This window comes from Pristiophorus japonicus, chromosome 9, assembly GCF_044704955.1.
Source record: "Pristiophorus japonicus isolate sPriJap1 chromosome 9, sPriJap1.hap1, whole genome shotgun sequence".
NCBI classification, from domain to species: domain Eukaryota; kingdom Metazoa; phylum Chordata; class Chondrichthyes; family Pristiophoridae; genus Pristiophorus; species Pristiophorus japonicus.
The window spans coordinates 118,325,172-118,346,534 of record NC_091985.1 but is presented as its reverse complement, the minus strand read 5'-3'; the positions used below and the strand labels follow the sequence as shown (position 1 = coordinate 118,346,534).

General features: G+C 46.9%; 1 protein-coding gene across 7 annotated transcripts in view; it reads left to right on the top strand.

Annotated features, from left to right (window-relative positions):
- vps54 (VPS54 subunit of GARP complex) overlaps positions 1-21,363 on the top strand; it is a 142,195-nt gene that overhangs the window by 56,443 nt on the left and 64,389 nt on the right. For all 7 annotated transcript variants that reach the window (XM_070889763.1, XM_070889764.1, XM_070889760.1 and 4 more), the window contains exons 9-12: positions 2,368-2,475; positions 11,783-11,838; positions 13,353-13,449; positions 13,981-14,324. In XM_070889763.1, coding sequence (XP_070745864.1) covers positions 2,368-2,475; positions 11,783-11,838; positions 13,353-13,449; positions 13,981-14,324 — 605 coding nt within the window. The remainder of the gene's footprint in view (positions 1-2,367; positions 2,476-11,782; positions 11,839-13,352; positions 13,450-13,980; positions 14,325-21,363) is intronic.

Below are 21,363 nucleotides of genomic sequence, written 5' to 3'. Positions count from 1 at the left end.
TACCATCTGCCACCTAACTGCCCACTCATTTAGACTATAATGGTGTGCTACTTGTGCCCATTCTCAAGTGAAAACCCGCAAACACGATTGGCGTCTTGGCTTTTCTCAGGAGTAATTTGATGGGCGTAAATTTCGTATAAATCATTTTCCAAGTCACCTAATTATTTCTCAGCGAGGTTTCAAAAGCATCAAAGTAGCACTTTCATGTGCAATTTTTAAAGATTGTATAAATGATTTTATCCTTGATTGTGCCTTGTACCTTGTTTATAATTGTCAATGGAAGCAGAATCGAGATCTCATTTTCCACTATAAGAATGAATTTAGACTATTTGGAAGAAACAGGCTCTGCACTTTTCAATATGACTCGTAAACCTGTATCTTCGTTAGCATGTTAATAAGTATTTTAATTCAGTATGGAAATGACATGAAGGGAAATGACCTAACAAATTTTAATGGTGGATGTTAAAATAATACATTTTGGGGCCAAAATTGATCGTCCGCCTATTTCTCGCCGGTATGCTGGTAGTATGTCGATTCATACCACTAGGTACGCACGATTTTCATCAGCTTTTCTTCGGCAGTATGCCGAGCGGAGTGCAGCCAACAGTGTGCGGGCAGAGAGTTCTTTTCACTCAAGAATCTTCGGGTCCCTAGTTCTGTACGCATGTATGCTGCTGCAAAGCTCCGTGCCCCAAGAGAGACAGACCACATTCGGTAGAGAGCGCTGTGCAGGTATATGGGGGGTGGGGGGGTCTTGGGGGACATTGCTTCTTTGAGATGGGGTGGGAGATCGCTTCTTGGGTGGGAAGAGATTGCTGCTTGGGGGGGTGGGGGGAGGAAAGGAGGAGAGTGCTTCTTGTGGGGGGGGGGGGAGGAGGAGGTGAGAAAGAGTGCTTTGGGCGGGGGCAGGAGAGAAAGAGAGTGCTTTGGGAGGGGGGAGAAAGAGAGTGCTTTGGGAGGGGGGAGAAAGAGTGCTTTGGGAGGGGGGAGAAAGAGTGCTTTGGGGTGGGGGGGAGAAAGAGAGTGCTTTTGGGGGGGGGGAGAGTAAGAGAGTGCTTCGGGAGAAGGGGGAGGGTAAGAGAGTGCTTCGGGGGAGGGGGGAGAGTAAGAGAGTGCTTCGGGGGAGGGGGGAGAGTAAGCGAGTGCTTCGGGGGAGGGGGGAGAGTAAGCGAGTGCTTCGGGGGAGGGGGGAGAGTAAGAGAGTGCTTCGGGGGAAGGGGGAGAGTAAGAGAGTGCTTCGGGGGGGAGAGGAGAGAGACTGCTTCTGGGGGTGGATGGGGGTGGGGAGTGCTTATGGGGGGGGGTGGGGAGTGCTTCTGGGGGAGGGCAGAGTGCTTCTTGGGGAAGGGATGGTGTAGAGGAGATTGCTTCTTGGAGGGGGTGGGGGAGAGATTGCTGCGGGGGGGGAGGGAAACAGATCGCTGTGGTGGTGAAGATGCATACCGCTGACTTAAGATTGACTTAAAACCACCTTTTCCAGAGCGGTCTGCAAGATTGGCGGTAAGTGATCAATGTGGCAATTTTGGGCAGTATGTCGGCAGTGCAGGGGCAGATGGTATGCATACTGCCCGGCGGAATGTCGCTGATATGTTGGTATTTTTTGATCAATTTCGCGATTTTGGGCGGTTTATCCACCTAGGTCCACCAATTTCAGGCCCTTTGTGTGCGGCAATGTTTCCTCTAATTATTTTTTTGTGCATGGTCCCTTTAAATTTGTGCGGTATCTCTTCCAGCGGTAGGAGCTGGTGAGCGGCATGTGCGGGACTTCGCGATTGGTGTGCGTTCATGCAATTTAGGGGGGACCGTTTGTGTGCAGCCCTCAACAGCTCACCAGAATGTGTTGAGTGGCCCTCCAGCCCAAATAACTGCTCACCCCTGGCCTAGACAATGCTTGCTAGTAAGCTGTTCAACTTGCCAGTTCACATCTCAGCCAATCCAGTTCAGCTGTAAACCATTCAGTCTCTCAATGATTTTTCAGGCTCTTGTAGTTCATTTCAGGTCACACTTTCCACCGACGTGGTTTTTAGAAGATTATAGTTGTCGGATCAATGACCAGAATGGAACAATTTCAAATAGAGATGACTTTTCTTTGTAAATGAGGTTGAACTTGAGGTTTTTCCCATTTCATCAGACTATAAATCATGTTAGTTTTTCATGCAGTGAAATTATTGTGAACATTTCACTGTACTTTAACACAACCCAATAATTATGTTTTCCAGTAATTGCTGGTTTTATTTATAAATTTATGGAAAATTCTGCCCTATCTAAAGCACAGTATAAAGATTTAGATCATTTCAGAAGTGCCTGCTTACTATAAGGGAAGATTATATTGCTTGGTAAATGTATTTATTTTGTATTTTTTTAAAGGAACGATTGGTATCTTTGGTTTTTGGGCTACTAAGGCAAAGAAAGCTAGACTTTCTGGACATCTATCATGAAGAGATGATTGCTGCTGCAAAAAACATAATTAAACAGGTACTCTTTAACGGCAGTAACGTCCTGGTATTGTGGCATTTCAGGTATCATAGTATTTTAGTATAGCTGTGTACTTAAGATCTGGCCTTTAGTGAAAGGTTTAACTTTTATATTGGGTCTTGTGCATTGTACAAAAAAATAGCCTTCCATCATACCACCAATGTGGGCAACTCATTTGACAGTTATCCAAAAACTAAAGTAAATACAGCGAGTGTTCTCGGAAATAATTATCGGTGTATTGTAATCCACCAAATAAAACCCGGATGCTTCAAAAACACATTTGTTGGATTTCTTTGTAGCTTTTTATATCTGCACACTAAAGCTGCTCTTAGATTATGTTTAGTGTGCTGCTAACACTGCCAGCTCCCAAACTGTGGTTCTTGTGCAGCTGGTGTAAGCCCAAAGTAAATTTTACTGGATTTGCTCTGGTAGGCTCATAGGAAAACTCGTTTCCATGGCCACGGGCTTCAAGAAACTGGCAGCTTTACTTTGGAGTTGCTCCTGGCTCTATGTTCTGGCATCTATAGCGCTCCATTGAACCCAATACCTGTATTAAAACAATTTTACTTGGGACATCACGCAATTCGCTGTTTTTACATTATAAACAGCTCCGTCAATTTTTTCTGAAAAAGTGTAAGAAAATCACATTCCATCATTATGTGTTAGGTAATGCCCCTCTGTTTTGTTTTCACTAACATCTGGTGAGACCAAAACTGCACCAATCTACACAGTACTCCAGACCTACGCTGTATAAAAGTCCTGAACATGTGTTGGAGTAGCTGTTCAGCAAGGAGCTGTGTTCTCTGCTTCTCGTGTCCACCTTCTGTAGTCGATTGCTGTGATATCCCATTTAATCATCTTGCTCTAAGTTTTCTCCTGGTCTCTAGTTTTATATAGCTTGTTACTGTTTAAAATAAAAAATAATTTAAAAATCCTTCACTTCAACAACTTTCTTGAAGCAAACAGAAAAAGTTGGAAACAGCAAATTAGTCAGCATCCGTGGACAAAACACAGTTGATATTTTGAGCTTGTACCCTTCAGATCTTCACCGATTCTGACCTCGACCACCTCCTCCTCATCTTGCACACTGTTGAATTTGTTTTCAGCAGCATGTGGACACTGATGAATGCAAACAGTATGTATCTGGTGGGTTGTCTTCATTCTTCAGATTCGATTGATCCAGTGCACACTAGCCATTCTTTGGGCCTTGAAGAGAAAATGCCGTTTTATTTTATTCTTTATTATTACCTTCTGCTCCCTCAACTTTATTCCCATTAAACTCTTGATCACCCATCTAATCTCTCCTCCTTTGTTCGCATACTTTATGTCCCCTTCGACTCTGCATGGGACATTTTTCTACGTTAAAGGTGCTATATAAATGCACATTAATAGTTTAATTTAAGCCACAAGTCAAAATGAAGTTCTGCTTCAAGATGTGCCCGGGGCTTTTATATAATACCCACCAAGAGCATCTGATTTTACTATTCACCAGCACCATAAATATTACTGGGGGAATTGCCAAACTGTTGAGTTCCCAGACATTAAATCAATCATCTTCAGCTTCAGAAGTGTTTGGCGGTTGCAGCATTTCAAACAACAAAGAGCAGCTTACCAGATAGGTAAGGAAGGAAAGATTGGCTATTAGGTATACTTCAACCCATGATTTTAATCTTTTTTTTGTTTAGTTCAGAGGAAACATAGAAACATAGAAAATAGGTGCAGGAGTAGGCCATTCGGCCCTTCGAGCCTGCACCGCCATTCAATGAGTTCATGGCTGAACATGCAACTTCAGTACCCCATTCCTGCTTTCTCGCCATACCCCTTGATCCCCCTAGTAGTAAGGACTACATCTAACTCCTTTTTGAATATATTTAGTGAATTGGCCTCAACAACTTTCTGTGGTAGAGAATTCCACAGGTTCACCACTCTCTGGGTGAAGAAGTTTCTCCTCATCTCGGTCCTAAATGGCTTACCCCTTATCCTTAGACTGTGACCCCTGGTTCTGGACTTCCCCAACATTGGGACCATTCTTCCTGCATCTAACCTGTCTAAACCCGTCAGAATTTTAAACGTTTCTATGAGATCCCCTCTCATTCTTCTGAACTCCAGTGAATACAAGCCCAGTTGATCCAGTCTTTCTTGATATGCCATCCCGGGAATCAGTCTGGTGAACCTTCGCTGCACTCCCTCAATAGCAAGAATGTCCTTCCTCAAGTTAGGAGACCAAAACTGTACACAATACTCCAGGTGTGGCCTCACCAAGGCCCTGTACAACTGTAGTAACACCTTCCTGCCCCTGTACTCAAATCCCCTCGCTATGAAGGCCAACATGCCATTTGCTTTCTTAACTGCCTGCTGTACCTGCATGCCAACCTTCAATGACTGATGTACCATGACACCCAGGTCTCGTTGCATTTCCCCATTTTCAAATGTCACCATTCAGATAATAGTCCCTCTCTGTTTTTACCACCAAAGTGGATAACCTCACATTATACTTCATCTGCCATGCATTTGCCCACTCACCTAACCTATCCAAGTCACTCTGCAGCCTCATAGCATCCTCCTCGCAGCTCACACTGCCACCCAACTTAGTGTCATCTGCAAATTTGGAGATACTACATTTAATCCCCTCGTCTAAATCATTAATGTACAATGTAAACAGCTGGGGCCTCAGCACAGAACCTTGCGGTACCCCACTAGTCACTGCCTGCCATTCTGAAAAGTACCCATTTACTCCTACTCTTTGCTTCATGTCTGCCAACCAGTTCTCAATCCACGTCAGCACACTACCCCCAATCCCATGTGCTTTAACTTTGCACATTAATCTCTTGTGTGGGACCTTGTCGAAGGCCTTCTGAAAGTCCAAATACACCACATCAACTGGTTCTCCCTTGTCCACTCTACTGGAAACATCCTCAAAAAATTCCAGAAGATTTGTCAAGCATGATTTCCCTTTCACAAATCCATGCTGACTTGGACCTATCATGTCGCCTCCTTCCAAATGCACTGCTGTGACATCCTTAATAATTGATTCCATCATTTTACCCACTACCGATGTCAGGCTGACCGGTCTATAATTCCCTGTTTTCTCTCTCCCTCCTTTTTTAAAAAGTGGGGTTACATTGTTACCCTCCACTCTATAGGAACTGATCCAGAGTCTATGGAATGTTGGAAAATGACTGTCAATGCATCCGCTATTTCCAAGGCCACCTCCTTAAGTACTCTGGGATGCAGTCCATCAGGCCCTAGAGATTTATTGGCCTTCAATCCCATCAATTTCCCCAACACAATTTCCCGACTAATAAGGATTTCCCTCAGTTCCTCCTTCTTACCAGACCCTCTGACCCGTTTTATATCCGGAAAGTTGTTTGTGTCCTCCTTAGTGAATACCGAACCAAAGTACTTGTTCAATTGGTCTGCCATTTCTTTGTTTCCCGTTATGACTTCCCCTGATTCTGACTGCAGGGGACCTACGTTTGTCTTTACTAACCTTTTTCTCTTTACATATCTATGGAAGCTTTTGCAGTTTGTCTTAATGTTCCCTGCAAGCTTCCTCTCGTACTCTATTTTCCCTGCCCTAATCAAACCCTTTGTCCCCCTCTGCTGAGTTCTAAATTTCTCCCAGTCCACGGGTTCGCTGCTATTTCTGGCCAATTTGTACGCCACTTCCTTGGCTTTAATACTATCCCTGATTTCCCTTGATAGCCACAGTTGAGCCACCTTCCCTTTTTTATTTTTACGCCAGACAGAGATGTACAATTGTTGTAGTTCATCCATGCGGTCTCTAAATGTCTGCCATTGCCCATCCACTATCAACCCCTTAAGTATCATTCGCCAATCTATCCTAGCCAATTCACGCCTGATACCTTCAAAGTTACCCTTCTTTAAGTTCTGGACCGTGGTCTCTGAATTAACTGTTTCATTCTCCATCCTAATGTAGAATTCCACCATATTATGGTCACTCTTCCCCAAGGGGCCTTGCACAACGAGATTGCTAATTAATCCTCTCTCATTACACAACACCCAGTCTAAAATGGCCTCCCCCCTAGTTGGTTCCTCGACATATTGGTCTAGAAAACCATCTCTTATACACTCCAGGAAATCCTCCTCCACCGCATTGCTTCCAGTTTGGTTAGCTCAATCTATATGCATATTAAAGTCACCCATGATAACTGCTGCACCTTTATTGCATGCACCCAGAATTTCCAGTTTGATGCCCTCCCCAACATTACTACTACTGTTTGGAGGTCTGTACACAACTCCCACTAACGTTTTTTGCCCTTTAGTGTTCTGCAGCTCGACCCATATAGATTCCACATCATCCAAGCTAATGTCCTTCCTAACTATTGCATTAATCTCCTCTTTAACCAGCAATGCTACCCCACCTCCTTTTCCTTTTATTCTATCCTTCCTGAATGTTGAATACCCTTGGATGTTGAGTTCCCAGCAATGCTACCCCACCTCCTTTTCCTTTTATTCTATCCTTCCTGAATGTTGAATACCCTTGGATGGTGAGTTCCCAGCCCTGATCATCCTGGAGCCACGTCTCTGTAATCCCAATCACATCATATCTGTTAACATCTATTTGCACAGTTAATTCATCCACCTTATTACGGATACTCCTTGCATTAAGACACAAAGCCTTCAGGCTTGTTTTTTTAACACCCTTTGTCCTTTTAGAATTATGATGTAGGGTGGCCCTTTTTGTTTTTTGCCTTTGTTTATTCAGCCTTCCACTATTGCTTTTTACCTTTCTACCATCTGTTTCTGACTCCATATTACTTCGCCCTGTCTCGCTGTGTAGGTTCCCCTTGCCATATTAGTTTAAACACTCCTGAACTGCATTAGCAAATGTTATCCCCAGGACATCAGTTCCAGTCCTGCCCAAGTGCAAACCGTCCCTTTTGTACAGGTCGCACTTCCCCCAGAATTGGTTCCAATGTGCCAGGAATTTGAATTCCTCCCTCTTGCACCACTGCTCAAGCCACGTATTTATTCTAACTATCCTGCTCCCTCTACTCTGATTAGCACGTGGCACAGGTAGCAATCCAGAGATTACTACCTTTGAGGTCCTACTTTTTAATTTAACTCCTAGCTCCCTAAATTCAGCTTGTAGGACCTTTTCCCGCTTCTTACCTATATCGTTGGTACCTACATGTACCACGACAACTGGCTGTTCGCCCTCCTCTCCAGAATGCTCTGCAGCCGCTCCGAGACATCCTTGATCCTTGCACCAGGGAGGCAACATACCATCCTGGAGTCTCGGTTGCGGCCGCAGAAACTCCTATCTATTCCCCTTACAATAGAGTCCCCTATCACTATAGCTCTCCCACTCTTTTTCCCGCCCTTCTGTGCAGTAGAGCCACCCATGGTGCCATGAACCTGGCTGCTGGTGCCTTCCCCTGGTAAGTCATCTCCCCCAACAGTATCCAAAACGGTATATCTGTTTTGCAGGGAGATGACCGCAGGGGACTCCTGCACTACCTTCCTGCTCTTGACTTGTCTCTTGGTCACACATTCACTATCTGTCCTAACCTTTACCTACAGTGTGACCAACTCACTAAATGTGCTATCCACAACATTCTCAGCATCGCGCATGCTCCAGAGTAAGATTCTCAGTTTTCAGCAATAAAAGCACTTGTCATTGATAAATCCATTATTTATTTGGGGTATGCGTGAGGTTATAAAATAAATCCATCAACACCCATATTTGTGTTCTATTTTTGTTGAACAGAAATGTACTGAATATTTTATTTTTTCCAGCACACACACACATCAATCATAAGACTGGCCTGCAAATGTAGCTATATACCCTTTGGGGCCAAAATTGGTGAAAATCGATGGTCCGCCCATTTCTCGACGGCATCCGTTTCATACCGCCCGGTGGAGCGTGCGCTATTTTCGTCAGTTTTTTCTCAGAATGCCGAGCAGTGTGCGGGCAGTAAGTCCTTTTCACTCGGGAATCTTCGGGTCCCGACATGTGCGCACGCGCGTGCTGCTGCAAAGCTCCAACCCCCCGAGAGGCACCGACCAGAATCGACAGAGACTGCCGGCCTGAGAGCGCTGTGTGCAGGTACATGGGCGGGGTGGGCTGAGGAGAGGAGAGGAGATCGCTGCTGTGGGGAGGGGAGAGGAGATCGCTGCCGTGGGGGAGGGGGGGCGGGAGAGGAGAGATCGCTGCCGCGGGGGTGGGGTGAGGGGGATGGTTACCTGGGGTGGGGGGGGGGACTGGGGGATGAGAGATTTTTTTAAAATTCACAGGTAAAGATGCATGCCGCCAACTGAAGATCACCTTTTCCAGGGCGGTCTGCAGGGTCGGTGGTAAGTGATCAATTTGGCAATTTTGGGCGGTATGCAGGGGCGGATAATATGCATACCGCCCGGCGGTATGTTGTTGATGAATTTCCCGCCGGGCGGTATGTAGGTATCTTTTGATCTATTTTGTGATTTTGGGCAGTATGTCGGCGGTCCGCAGGCGGGTATATCCACCAGTTTTGGCCCCTTTATCTCTTGAGCATTCAGACAGTATTTTTAAAAAACTGATCTAAAACCTAACAGTGCCAAAATATTCAGTCTTGATGCTTGTCCGCTGAAGCTCGTATACTGTGTAAATCCTTTGAAGCATCTAGTGTCGAGGATAGATACTACAGCAGAATGGTTCAAATGAATACTCTAGACCATGTCATTGAGTATAAATAGCGCTCTCCTCTAGTCATATTTTACAGGGTTTTAGGGCCATCTACAGGTATGGGCAAGATTTTCATTCTTCCCAAATTTCAGGTTTTTATGGAGGCAGTTCACCCTTGAATTCAAATGGCTGTAATGTCAAGCTTGACATTACATCAGGAAAATGGAGAATACGAGAATCCAAAGTTAACATCAATCTCTGTTGTGCAAACCTGAGACTTCTTTTCCTTTGATGTAAAGTGCTGAATTGAAATCAATTAACTCCCACTGGAGTTCCATGTTCCTCTGACTCAGTCACCTTGTTCCATCCTCACTCCCTTCGCTCCACCTTTGGTGGCGGAGCCTTCAGTCGTCTGGGTCCTCCTCTCGAGAATTTCCACCCTAAAAAAATAGACACATCTCTCTATCTCTATCTCTATCTCTATCTCTATCTCTATCTCTATCTCTATCTCTATCTCTATCTCTATCTCTATCTCTATCTCTATCTCTCTCTCTCGTGTTTGTTACGTCCACTTGAACATGATTGCATGTTTAATGTCTCATCTGAAAGACCTTATCTCGGTAAACACTGAAGATATTTTGCTAATGTTAAAGCAGTTTAACTTATTTTACATTTAGTCTTTGTTAGTGAAGGGAACAATGCAGATAAGCAGCATGAATCATATTTGAATTTGTGGGAATTGAAATACTGTGATTTAAGAATTAATTAATTCCCTATTTAACTTGGGACTTCCAAAGCCATAGTATTTTTGCTATAATTTTCTAAAGCTTCCTACAGTGTCATATGTATCACATTTTCACAATTTATATGAATCTCATTGCTGTTCTCGTGAAGATACTGTATGTGGAATTTTCTCATTTCCAATATTTTTCAGTATTGTATATTAAAGTAACATTTTAGCTTTGTGTAGCACAACTCCAATTAGAAATCAAGAAATTTATGCTTTTATCCAAATGATTATACCGCTGGAGATGCCATGTTTTAACAAATAATTTGGAGCTTCATCATCATAGGCAGTCCCTTGAGTTCCACTCTAAAAGTGAATTCTCAGGTGACTGAACACTCCAATACAGGAATTACAGTCTCTGTCACAGTCGTTGGAGGAAAGGGTGGGTGGGGAGTCTGGTTTGCACAATGTAGGGCATTGGTTTGCAAACTGATACTGTAAATACAGTGCAACAACTGCCTGTATAAATACATTCCATTGCACTTAGAAATTGTTGATTGCACACTATAATATTGCCTGATCATCTTTTTTTTTTAAATGTATAGAAATATAGTGGTTTGTGCCATAAAACCTTTGAAGTGCAAAGACTATTACAAAGACTGCCTACTTCCACCTCCGTAACATTGCTTGATTCAACCCCTGGCCCTACCTCAGCATATATTCCAATGAAACCTTTATCCCATGACTTTGTCACCTCCAGAAACAACTATTCCAACACTTGACTGGTCAGCCTCCCATGCTCCACCCTCAGTAAATCTCAGCTCATCCAAAATTCAGCAGTCTGCATGCTATCCTGCCTCAAGTCCTACTCACCTATCACGTTCTTCCTGACCTACGTTGGCTCCTGGACTTCAAAGTCTCAAGTTTAAAATTCTCATCTTTGTGTTTAAATCCTAAATGCCCTTCTTTTCTCTGTAACTGCCCTGCAGCCTTTCAGCCCAAACTCTCCATTCCTCTGACTCTGGTCTCTTGTGCAGCCTCCCCTCGCTTTGCCTCATTGTTGATGGCTGTGGTTTCAGCTGCCTAGCCCACACGCTCTGGTACATTCTCCACCTCCCTCTCCTGCTTTTAAGACCCTCCTTAATACCCACTTCTTTCACCAAGCCTTTGGTGACCCCTTCTGATACCTCCTCTGGGTTAGTGCCCATTTTTTTATTTGGCTTCTGTGAAGCCTCTTGGGATGTTTTTCTATGTTGAAGGCTCTTTATAAATGCAAGTTGTTACAATTTTACACAAACATTGCAGCCAACTTGTGCATTTTTGCAAGGTCCCACAATGAATGATCAGTGAATTTGTTTTTGGTGGTGTTTGAGGGAAATATGTTGACAAGGACACAGGAAGAGCTCCCTGCTCCTCGTTGACCAATGCCATTTGATCTTTAATGACCTCTCGAATAAACAGGGCCTCGGTTTAACTTGTCATCCGAATGACAGCACCTTCAACCATGCAGCACTTCCTCAGTCATGCTCTGAAGTGTTGGCCTTGATTGTGTGTGCAATTCCTGGAATGGGAATTGAACCCACAGTATTACTCCTGTGACAGTGAAAGCTGACACTTGTTAATTATAGAGAATGTGCACATTTAGTGATCAAAACTGTACAGATTTTCCATAGATACTGAGGACCAAAATATTTATTGCATTTGATATTTATTTGAATGTTGTGTTTCTTGAAAAAATGAAATGTGGCAAGTTTTTAATAGCCTGCTAAAATGGATTTTCTCCCAAACCTAAGCTTGCTTTGTTGATAATTATATTAGTGAAAGTGCGAAATGTTGGTCAGCATTCTTTTTGCTATTTTGATGCTTCTGTGCAATGACTGAACATGTACTAAAGCTACAGTTCTATATACTTCCTGGCTCAAAGACACTTTTATCGTGTGTTTATTTTACAGAGTGTGATTGAAACTATTGCACAAATGGAAGAAATAGACACTGAAGTTGTACTGAAGTGAGTCTGTTTGCTATTCTTTGCAAAATAACTCAGTTTGCAAAGATTTGAAACTGTAGCATATCAGCTTTTTGTGGCAGTGTTAAATAATTTCCCATCTACTTAATAGCACATTTTAAAAGAACTCGAGTAAGAAATATTTTTATTGTATGCAATATTTAGTCACAATTTACTCATGAAAACTTGACAAAGTACTCTTGTTATGGGCTAGTGTAACCTTGTCGCAAATGTAAGTAGAAATGGGAGGGGGTTATTTAGCCGATCTAGCTCATCCTTCCATAGAAACTTATAGTCTCATTATAGCATCTAATGGCCTTTTGAATGTCTCTAGAATTTTTGCCTCTACTACTATACTTGGAATACCCTTTAAATGAAGAAGTTGTTACTGATAACAGTCCTGAACATGCTCTTTCCCAGTTTGCACCCATACCTCCTTGTCATGGCTTAATTTGAAATAATGCTCTGGATTATTTTCTATTCCATTTAGTATTTTATATACACTTCTATAAAGTCCCCATTCATTAGCCTTCGATATGGAAGATAAATTTGTCTGATCTATCCTGATACTCGATGCCAGTCTTTTTTCTATATCACTTCTGCTTGGAGTAACTCCAAAACTCGGCTGCCCATGTCCTAACTCGCACCAAGTCCCAATCACCCATCAACCCTGTGCTCGCTGACCTACATTGGCTTCCGGTTATGCAACACCTTGATTTCAAAATTATCATCCTTTTCAAATCCCTCCATGGCCTCGCCCCTCCTTATCTCTCTGTAATCTCCTCCAGCCCCACCCCCTCCCTGAGATGTTTGCACTCCTCTAATTCTGCCCTCCTGAGCATCCCTGATTATAATCACTCAGCCATTGGTGGCCACGCCTTCTGTTGCCTGGGCCCCAAGTTCTAGAACTCCCTGCCTAAACCTCTCCGCCTCTCTACATCTCTCCTCCTTCAAGACGCTCCTTAAAACATACCTCTTTGACCAAGCTTTTGGTCATCTGCGCTAATTTCTACTTGTGTGGCTCGGTGTCAAATTTTTTATCTCATAATACTCCTGTGAAGCGCCTTGGGACTTTTCACTATGTTAAAGGCGCTATATAAAAACAAGTTGTTGTGGAGTACTGCAGTCAGCTGTGGTAACTGTGGCACGGCCTCAGTTACCAGAATTGAATCCATTACTCGAGGTTTGATCCTTTGGCAATGTAGCTCGGCATTCTGTTGGCTTAGTTGCTGCTGCTCTAAAACTGGACAAGCTAAATATTGAAATAAAAACAGAAAATGCTGGAAATACTCAGCAGGTCAGGCAGCATCTGTGGAGAGAGAAACAGAGTTAACGTCTCAGGTCGGTGACCTTTCATCAGAACTATTGAGTCGACTATCGCCTTCTGATCTTAGCAAGTTCAACACCCTTTACAAACCAAATATGTTCCCCAAGTTTTTCTGTCCCCAATATATGTTCATGCATCCTTGCATGAATTAAACAGCCACTAATTTGGCGGTCTCTATTTACCTTTTAAGGCTTGCTGATCAAATGCGAATGCTGAATTTTCCTCAGTGGCTGGACCTTCTGAAAAACATCTTTTCAAGTTTTATTAACTTTCTGAAGAGAGTTAAGGTAAGCCTTGGCTACATTTAGGATGTTACTAAATCCCAATTTTTTTCTTGGCATTTCATTGTGGGGAGCAACAGTGAGGGCGGGACCACGTGCGGTGTCCCTTCAACAGGGTGGCACTATATATGGTGGTCTTTTCTCTAGCCCACCTTGCCAAGATTTGGACAACTATATATATTTATATGTGGAGTTTGGTTGGGCTCAAAGAATGAGGAAGACCTTATTTAAGTTGTTAACAACATTTAGTTTTTATGGTACTTAACTATTACTGAAATAGACAATAATTGGATAAACTGTTTAAAATCTGCACATTATTAATTTACAATGTTTGCAATCATGCATTCCTATTATCTGATGCCATTATTGTAACTATTCTCAGACCCTGAAAGTTTAATACATTCCAAGAATTTGATTCCATCCAAATTAACTAATATTTGCACTTAATAAAAAAAATATTGATTATTCTATAATATAAAAATATAATTGTTTGTAGAATATTAATTTTTGTACTTCTGTAACCAAAAACGTCAACAGGCAACAGTAAGTACCATTCGTAATGTTGTCTTCCTGGTATTGGACAAAAGTCGGGAAAAGAGCAGGGAACTGGAAGCCGCATCTAGTCAGAAGAGCCCTGGTTTGGGTCACACTTTGGATACAGAAGTGGCCTATTTGACTCATGAAGGCATGTTTATCAGTGATGCGTATAATGAGAGAGAACTGTCTTCACCTGGAGTAGAAACTGAGCCACAGAGAACAGCTTATCAAAACAGTGATCCGTGTGGCAGTGATTCTACGTCGGAAGTAGAGTGTGCCACTGATTCATCCTCCAGTAAGGAGCAAACATCGTCTTCAGCCACGCCAGGGGGATTGGAGATGATGTAAGTTCTGCTCTGTTCTTGCCACAATTTTGAAAAAGTACATGCTTGCAATGGTTAATATTTTTTCCCTTCTCTTTGAGCCCAATTTTCCGCCCTCTGTAAAAATGGCGCACCTTAAAAAGGGCGCCGAAATCTTACCTTGTGATTCTCTGAGCTCCTCAGGATGTCTTCGGCCTCAGTGTGGCGCAGCACAAGGGGTCGGGGGCGGAGCCAGGTCCCGGCGCTGAAAACAGTGCCGGGACCTCCGCACATGCGCACTAGAGTGTGCGCGCATGTGCAGTAGTTCCTCGCTGCCTGAATCTCTGCGATGCTGCGTGGGAAGGGCCCGAAGCACGCCGACCCTAGCCCTGGGCGAATGGGTTCCCCGGGCATTGAAGATGTGCTTAAATGGTTATCGGGACTTGGGCTCCCGCCCCCCCCCCCTTCCTGTTCAGCCTCCCTTCTCCCGTTCAGCCTCCCCCCTCTCCCGTTCAGCCTCCCAGCCCCCCCTCCCACCCGTTCAGCCTCTTCCGCCCCCCCTCCCTTCCGTTCAGCCTCTTACCCCCTCCCCCCTACAATGGGCTCAAGTTTCGGCCTGAGTTGCTCCTATTTTTTTTGGAGCAACTAGTTTAGAATGGAGCGTCTTAGAAATTGCAATTCTCAATTAGTTTGCTCCAGTTCTAGTGAGTTCGAATAATTTCAATTTAGAACAGATTTTGTTTTTCAAAAGGGGGCGTGTCCAGCCACTTACGCCTGTTTTGCAAGTTTAGGCAGCGAAAACTTAGTCCAAACTAACTTAGAATGGAGTAAGTGTAGATTTTTATACCCTCATAAAAACCTTGTCTACACTTGGAAATCAGGCGTAAGAAACAAGAGATGGGGGGGTGGGGGGAGTTTACAAAAATTAATCACTTTTTTACAAATAAAGAGCCATCATCAATAATAAATTATAAATAAATCACCCAATAAATCAATCAAAAAAATGTGAAAAAAATAATAAAAAATCTAACAATAAATAAAAAATTAAGTTTCTACTCACCTACTGCAACACTGGGAGCCCTCCAACAGCGTGCTCTCTTTCTCCCCCCTCCCCCCCCCCAACTCTCTTTTCCCCCCCCCTCCCAGTGTGTGTCTGTCTTTGTCAGTGTCTCTGTGTTTCTGACAGCGAGAGGGTGGAGGGGGAGAGGGCGTTGGGGGGAGGAGAGCGGAGGGGGGAGAGCGAGAGGAAGAGAGGGATGCTGGGGGGGAAGGGAGAGAGTGGTGGGAGGGGAGGGTGAAGAGAGAGGGTGGGGGGGGGAAGAGAGAGAGGGTGGGGGGGGAAGAGAGAGAGTGGGGTGGGGGCGGAGGAGAGAGAGAGAGTGGGGCGGGGGCGGAGGAGAGAGAGAGAGTGGGGCGGGGGCGGAGGCGAGAGAGAGAGTGGGGCGGGGGCGGAGGAGAGAGAGAGAGAGTGGGGCGGGGGCGGAGGAGAGAGAGAGAGTGGGGCGGGGGCGGAGGAGAGAGAGAGAGTGGGGCGGGGGCGGAGGAGAGAGAGAGAGGGGCGGGGGCGGAGGAGAGAGAGAGAGAGAGAGAGAGAGTGGGGTGGGGGCGGAGGAGGGAGAGAGTGGATTGGGGGCGGAGGAGGGAGAGAGGGGGCGGGGGCGGAGGAGCGAGAGAGAGAGGGGCGGGGGCGGAGGAGAGAGAGAGAGAGAGAGAGAGTGGGGTGGGGGCGGAGGAGGGAGAGAGTGGATTGGGGGCGGAGGAGAGAGGAGCGAGGGGCGGGGCGGAGGAGAGAGAGAGAGAGTGGGGTGGGGGCGGAGGAGGGAGAGAGTGGATTGGGGGCGGAGGAGCGGAGAGAGAGAGGGGCGGGGGCGGAGGAGAGAGAGAGAGAGAGAGTGGGGTGGGGGCGGAGGAGGGAGAGAGTGGATTGGGGGCGGAGGAGGGAGAGAGGGCGGGGGCGGAGGAGGCGAGAGAGAGAGGGGCGGGGGCGGAGGAGAGAGAGAGAGAGAGAGAGAGAGTGGGGTGGGGGCGGAGGAGGGAGAGAGTGGATGGGGGCGGAGGAGAGAGAGAGCGAGGGGCGGGCGGAGGGAGAGAGAGAGAGAGAGAGAGAGTGGGGTGGGGGCGGAGGAGGGAGAGAGTGGATTGGGGGCGGAGGAGCGAGAGAGAGAGGGGCGGGGGCGGAGGAGAGAGAGAGAGAGAGAGTGGGGTGGGGGCGGAGGAGGGAGAGAGTGGGGGTGGGGGCGGAGGAGAGAGAGAGAGAGCGGGGTGGGGGCGGAGGAGAGAGCGGGGTGGGGGCGGAGGAGCGAGCGGGTGGGGGCGGAGGAGGGAGCGAGCGGGTGGGGGCGGAGGAGGGAGCGAGCGGGGTGGGGGCGGAGGAGGGAGCGAGCGGGTGGGGGCGGAGGAGGGAGCGAGCGGGGTGGGGCGAGCGGGGTGGGGGCAGAGGAGGGAGCGAGCGAGAGAGAGATTGGGGGGGGGAGAAGGGAGAGAGCGAGAGAGAGATTTGGGGGGGGAGGAGGGAGAGAGCGAGAGAGAGATTTGGGGGGGGAGGCGGGAGAGAGCGAGAGAGAGATTGGGGGGGGGAGGAGGGAGAGAGCGGGGTGGGGGCGGAGGAGGGAGAGCGAGAGAGAGATTTGGGGGGGGGAGAGAGAGAGAGCGAGAGAGAGATTGGGGGGGGGAGGAGGGAGAGAGCGGGGTGGGGGCGGAGGAGGGAGAGCGAGAGAGAGATTGGGGGGGAGGAGAGAGAGAGAGCGAGAGAGAGAGGCTGAACGGGGTGGGGGGAGAGGCTGAACGGGGTGGGGGAGAGGCTGAACGGGCCCCGCTGACGATGAAGAGGCCTGGCCGCCGACACCGACACTTCGGGCGGGACCCACTCCCAGCGAGATGCCGGGTGGGCAAGCCCTGCTGGCGACGTGGGGAGAGGAGGAGGAGGGGGAACGGCTGAACGGGGGGGGGGGGTGCGGCGGGAGCTGAAAGGGAGGAGTGGGGGCAGGGGGGGCGCTGAACGGCTGGGAAGCCCACGTCCCGATCTTCAATGCCCGGGGAGCCCATTCGGCCAGGGCTAGGGGCGGCGTTCTTCGGGCCCCTCCCACGCAGCCTGCACAGATTCGGGCTGCGAGGAGCTACTGTACATGTGCGCACACTCTAGTGCGCATGTGCAGAGGTCCCAGCACTGTTTTCAGCGCCGGGACCTAGCTCCCCCACCACGCGTTCTGCTGCGCTGCGCCGCGCCAAGGGCCTGGATCGACTGGACGGAGGGGAGAATACCAAGGTAAATAATAGGTGCTGTTTCTGTTCTAGAAGGTCGGCGCACCATACAGAGGTGCGCCGTTCTAACCCTGGGAGCAAACTTGGGCCCAATGTTTCTACAATTATTATTTTAAGATGCTGTACATGGATACCTAAATATGATGACTTCATAGAATCTTACAGCACAGAAGGAGGCCATTCGACCCATGGTGCCTGTGCCGGCATTTTGAAAGAGCTGTCCAATTAGTCCACACTTTTGCCCCATAGTCCTGCTTAAGAACATAAGAAATAGGAGCAGAAGTAGGCCATTTGGCTCCTTGAGCCTACTCCTCCATTTAATATCATGGCTGATATAATTTGCAGGGGTCAATGTGCATATCAAAATAATTACTTAATTATTTTATTAGAAATATTTTTAATGGTAACAGAGTCAAAACATAACCTGAATGTTATCAGCAAAAATAGCTGGAATTAACAGGAGTCAGTCAGCCAGCGTTTCAGATCTCAAGACCATTCCTCAGGACAGAGGAAAGTCGACTGACTGAGTCATCTTAAAATAGTAATGATAAAAACTTGGGACCTTCTTCGTCTGCAAGTCTGAGCTATTTGCTGGATAAACTTGCTGAACCGTCAGGGGAGATTCTGTCCTACATAAGTCTGGCCTGTGTGTTAGCTGTTCTTGTGGTACTGCTTCAGTATTGGGTGTCATCTCCATGTTTGAAAGTGCGAGTAAAGGACAGCCATCTCTGCAGATTTGGAGATGGTGAACTGTTCCACAGAGCTGTCCACTGTCTGGCTGTGGACAGTACTGAGCTTGTCTGCAAGAGGTGAGCTCTTCAAAATGAACTGGGAAGACATGCTGTTAAATATTGCTCTGAGGTGCACACAAAATTCCCGAGCATCAGCTTAAAGGTGGATAATCAGAAAGCGATTGTTGAAATAAGAGGGAATAATTTTTCTTTATCTACTCTATCAAAACCTCTCATCATCTTAAAAACCTCTATTCGGACTCCTCTTAACCTTCTCTGTTCCAAGGAGAAGAGTCCAACTTTTCCAACCTCCTCATAACTGAAGTCCCCCATCCCTAGTAACATCCTGAAAAAACTCCTCTGTACCCTTTCTTGAAGTATGGTGCCCAGAATTGTCCACAATGCTCCAGCTGAGGCCTAACTGGTGATTTATGAAAGTTCTAGCTTGATCGCTTTGTTTTTATATTCTGTAAGCTTTTTTAGCAATTTTGCTTGTTTTTGGGCGATAATCGTGGCAGATTTTTTACCACCGGGTACCGCTATCACTAGACGTCGCAAAATTCGCCAATTTTGACCAGCAATAGCAGTAAATCCGGCCTTGCACAACTGAATTTGTGCGCCGGAGCCAAAATTTGCGGTTGGAAAAAAAAATAGACCTTCTGCGCATGCGCACACTTTTTTTGGTCAATTTCACTCCCCCCCCCCCCCCCCCCGATTTTTATTCTCTTCCCGCGCTTCTGGTTAGCTGTCAGGGTGCGCATGCGCAGTACATCCAGGGCTGAACCAGCTATTTTTCATAGAGCAGCCATGATAGAAGGAGACTTCCGCAGGTAGAAAGCCAACAAGTTTAGTTTTGAGGCAAATGATGCCCTCATCAGAGCTGTGCAAAGTAGATGGGGGGATTTTAATCGGAGGGGTGCCAGTAAACCTCGCCCAGCTGTTCTAAGGCATCTATGGACCAGCGTGGCCAAGGAGGTTTCTTCAGTGGACAACATCAGGAGGGACCACAAGAAGTGACGGGAAAAGATTCAATGATCATTGCAGGGTCGTCAGTCAGAGTAAGTAATATTTTTTTTGGTGCTGTCCTCCATTACTTAAATTGTAAATCTGACACATGTTGGTATAGGTAGGCTTAGTGTTGCATCTTCTTTGCCATGAATGATCGTTACACATTAGTAAGACTGCTTTTTAACATCTTAAAAGATGTTTCTGCACTTCGATATCTTCATGAACCATGAGCAACTACCCAGGGCCATTAAACAGAGCACTGTGTTAAATGCACACAGTATGGTATAAGTGCTTTGATGGCTATCTGTGTGTACCACAAGAGCAGAAGGGCCCTCTGGTAGCCATTCCAATTGTCATCTTTGCCGGGAAAGTTGTCACACAACTGCCGGGAGCAGCGACGGACAGGTGGCAGCCCACCCCAGACACTGCCATTAACAGACCTCGAGGAGCTCTGATCGGTGCCTCAGGGAGGTCAACTACCCGTGGGGATACTGAGCCCCCGTTCAAAACTGAGGGTCAGTCCTTCAAAATCCCAGGGCTGGGTTTTGGCAATGTGTTGCAGTGTCTGTGGGCTAGGGTTGGGGCAATGTGAGGCAGTGTTTGTGGACTAGGTTGGGGCAATGTGATGCAGTGTCTGTGGACTGGGGTTGGAGCAATGTGATGCAGTGTCTGTGGACTAGGGTTGGGGCAATGTGAGGTAATGTTTGTGGACTAGGTTGGGGCAATGTGATGCAGTGTCTGTGGACTAGGGTTGGGGCAATGTGAGGTAATGTTTGTGGACTAGGTTGGGGCAATGTGATGCAGTGTCTGTGGACTAGGGTTGGGGCAATGTGATGCAGTGTCTGTGGACTAGGTTGGGGCAATGTGATGCAGTGTCTGTGGACTAGGTTGGGGCAATGTGATGCAGTGTTTGTGGACTAGGGTTGGGGCAATGTGATGCAGTGTCTGTGGGCTAGGGTTGGGGCAATGTGAGGTAATGTTTGTGGACTAGGTTGGGGCAATGTGATGCAGTGTCTGTGGACTAGGGTTGGGGCAATGTGATGCAGTGTCTGTGGACTAGGTTGGGGCAATGTGATGCAGTGTCTGTGGACTAGGGTTGGGGCAATGTGGTGCAGTGTCTGGACTACATATAATAGAGTAGCGCCAGTCCTTCAAATGAGCCTGTGCTATGTGACCTTACTCATGTCACTCTGTCCCCTCCCCTGCTGCTAACCACTCGTCTGTTGTTTACTATTTCCAGATGAGGAGGCACCACATCTGCCAATGGATGCCTCTACCTCAGCCCATCCTGTGGGGGTGGAGGAGGGGGACGAGAGCGACGCCGAGGACGAGGAACCTCCACGGGAGGAGAAAACTGATGAAGCTATTCCGGGGTGGGGGGGGGCGATGCATTCAACACTTCTTTTAGCTGCGGCCACTAGCTCTGACAAGGAAGAAACATTCTTGGGCCTTTGCCCATCCGAGTACAAGTGGCGTGCAGCAACGCACTCCCAAGGTTGACTGCCTATGCCGTCTCTCCGGCGGGTGAGGCGGCAAAGCTGGTCTGCTGACAGACAGGCAGACACACACCTGGACATGGTGGGACTGTCAAGGGAAAGCATCCAGCTCACCCAACAGCTCCTGGTGGTCTTGGGTGGTTTTCCCACAAGTATTGCAGCACTATCTGCGAACATGAGGGAGGGCATGTCGCAGATTGTCGCTGCGACCCGCAAGGCCATCAGTGCCCACGGGCAATTGCTGGTCTCGATCTTTGACTCTACAGTCCCCAGTGTCACACCCAGGCTGAGACCACCTGTGAGTGGTGAGGCCGAGCAGGAGCCTTGCCACTCTGAAGCCGGGCCTTCCATACCCTGAGCTCCAGGGGATCCACACATGGCGCCTCCATTATCTGTCCCCCTTTTACAGCAGGACTCTGGCTGCATTGGTAACACCTTGGGTACGGTCATGACCCAAGTGGGCCGCAGATAAAAGACGTTTACTGCAGGGATTGCTCTTTCGTTGTTTTGTTGCTGTTTTGTTATTTTATAAAAGTTTGCCAATTCACAATAATGTTTAATAAATTTTGTTCCACTTTTGAGATG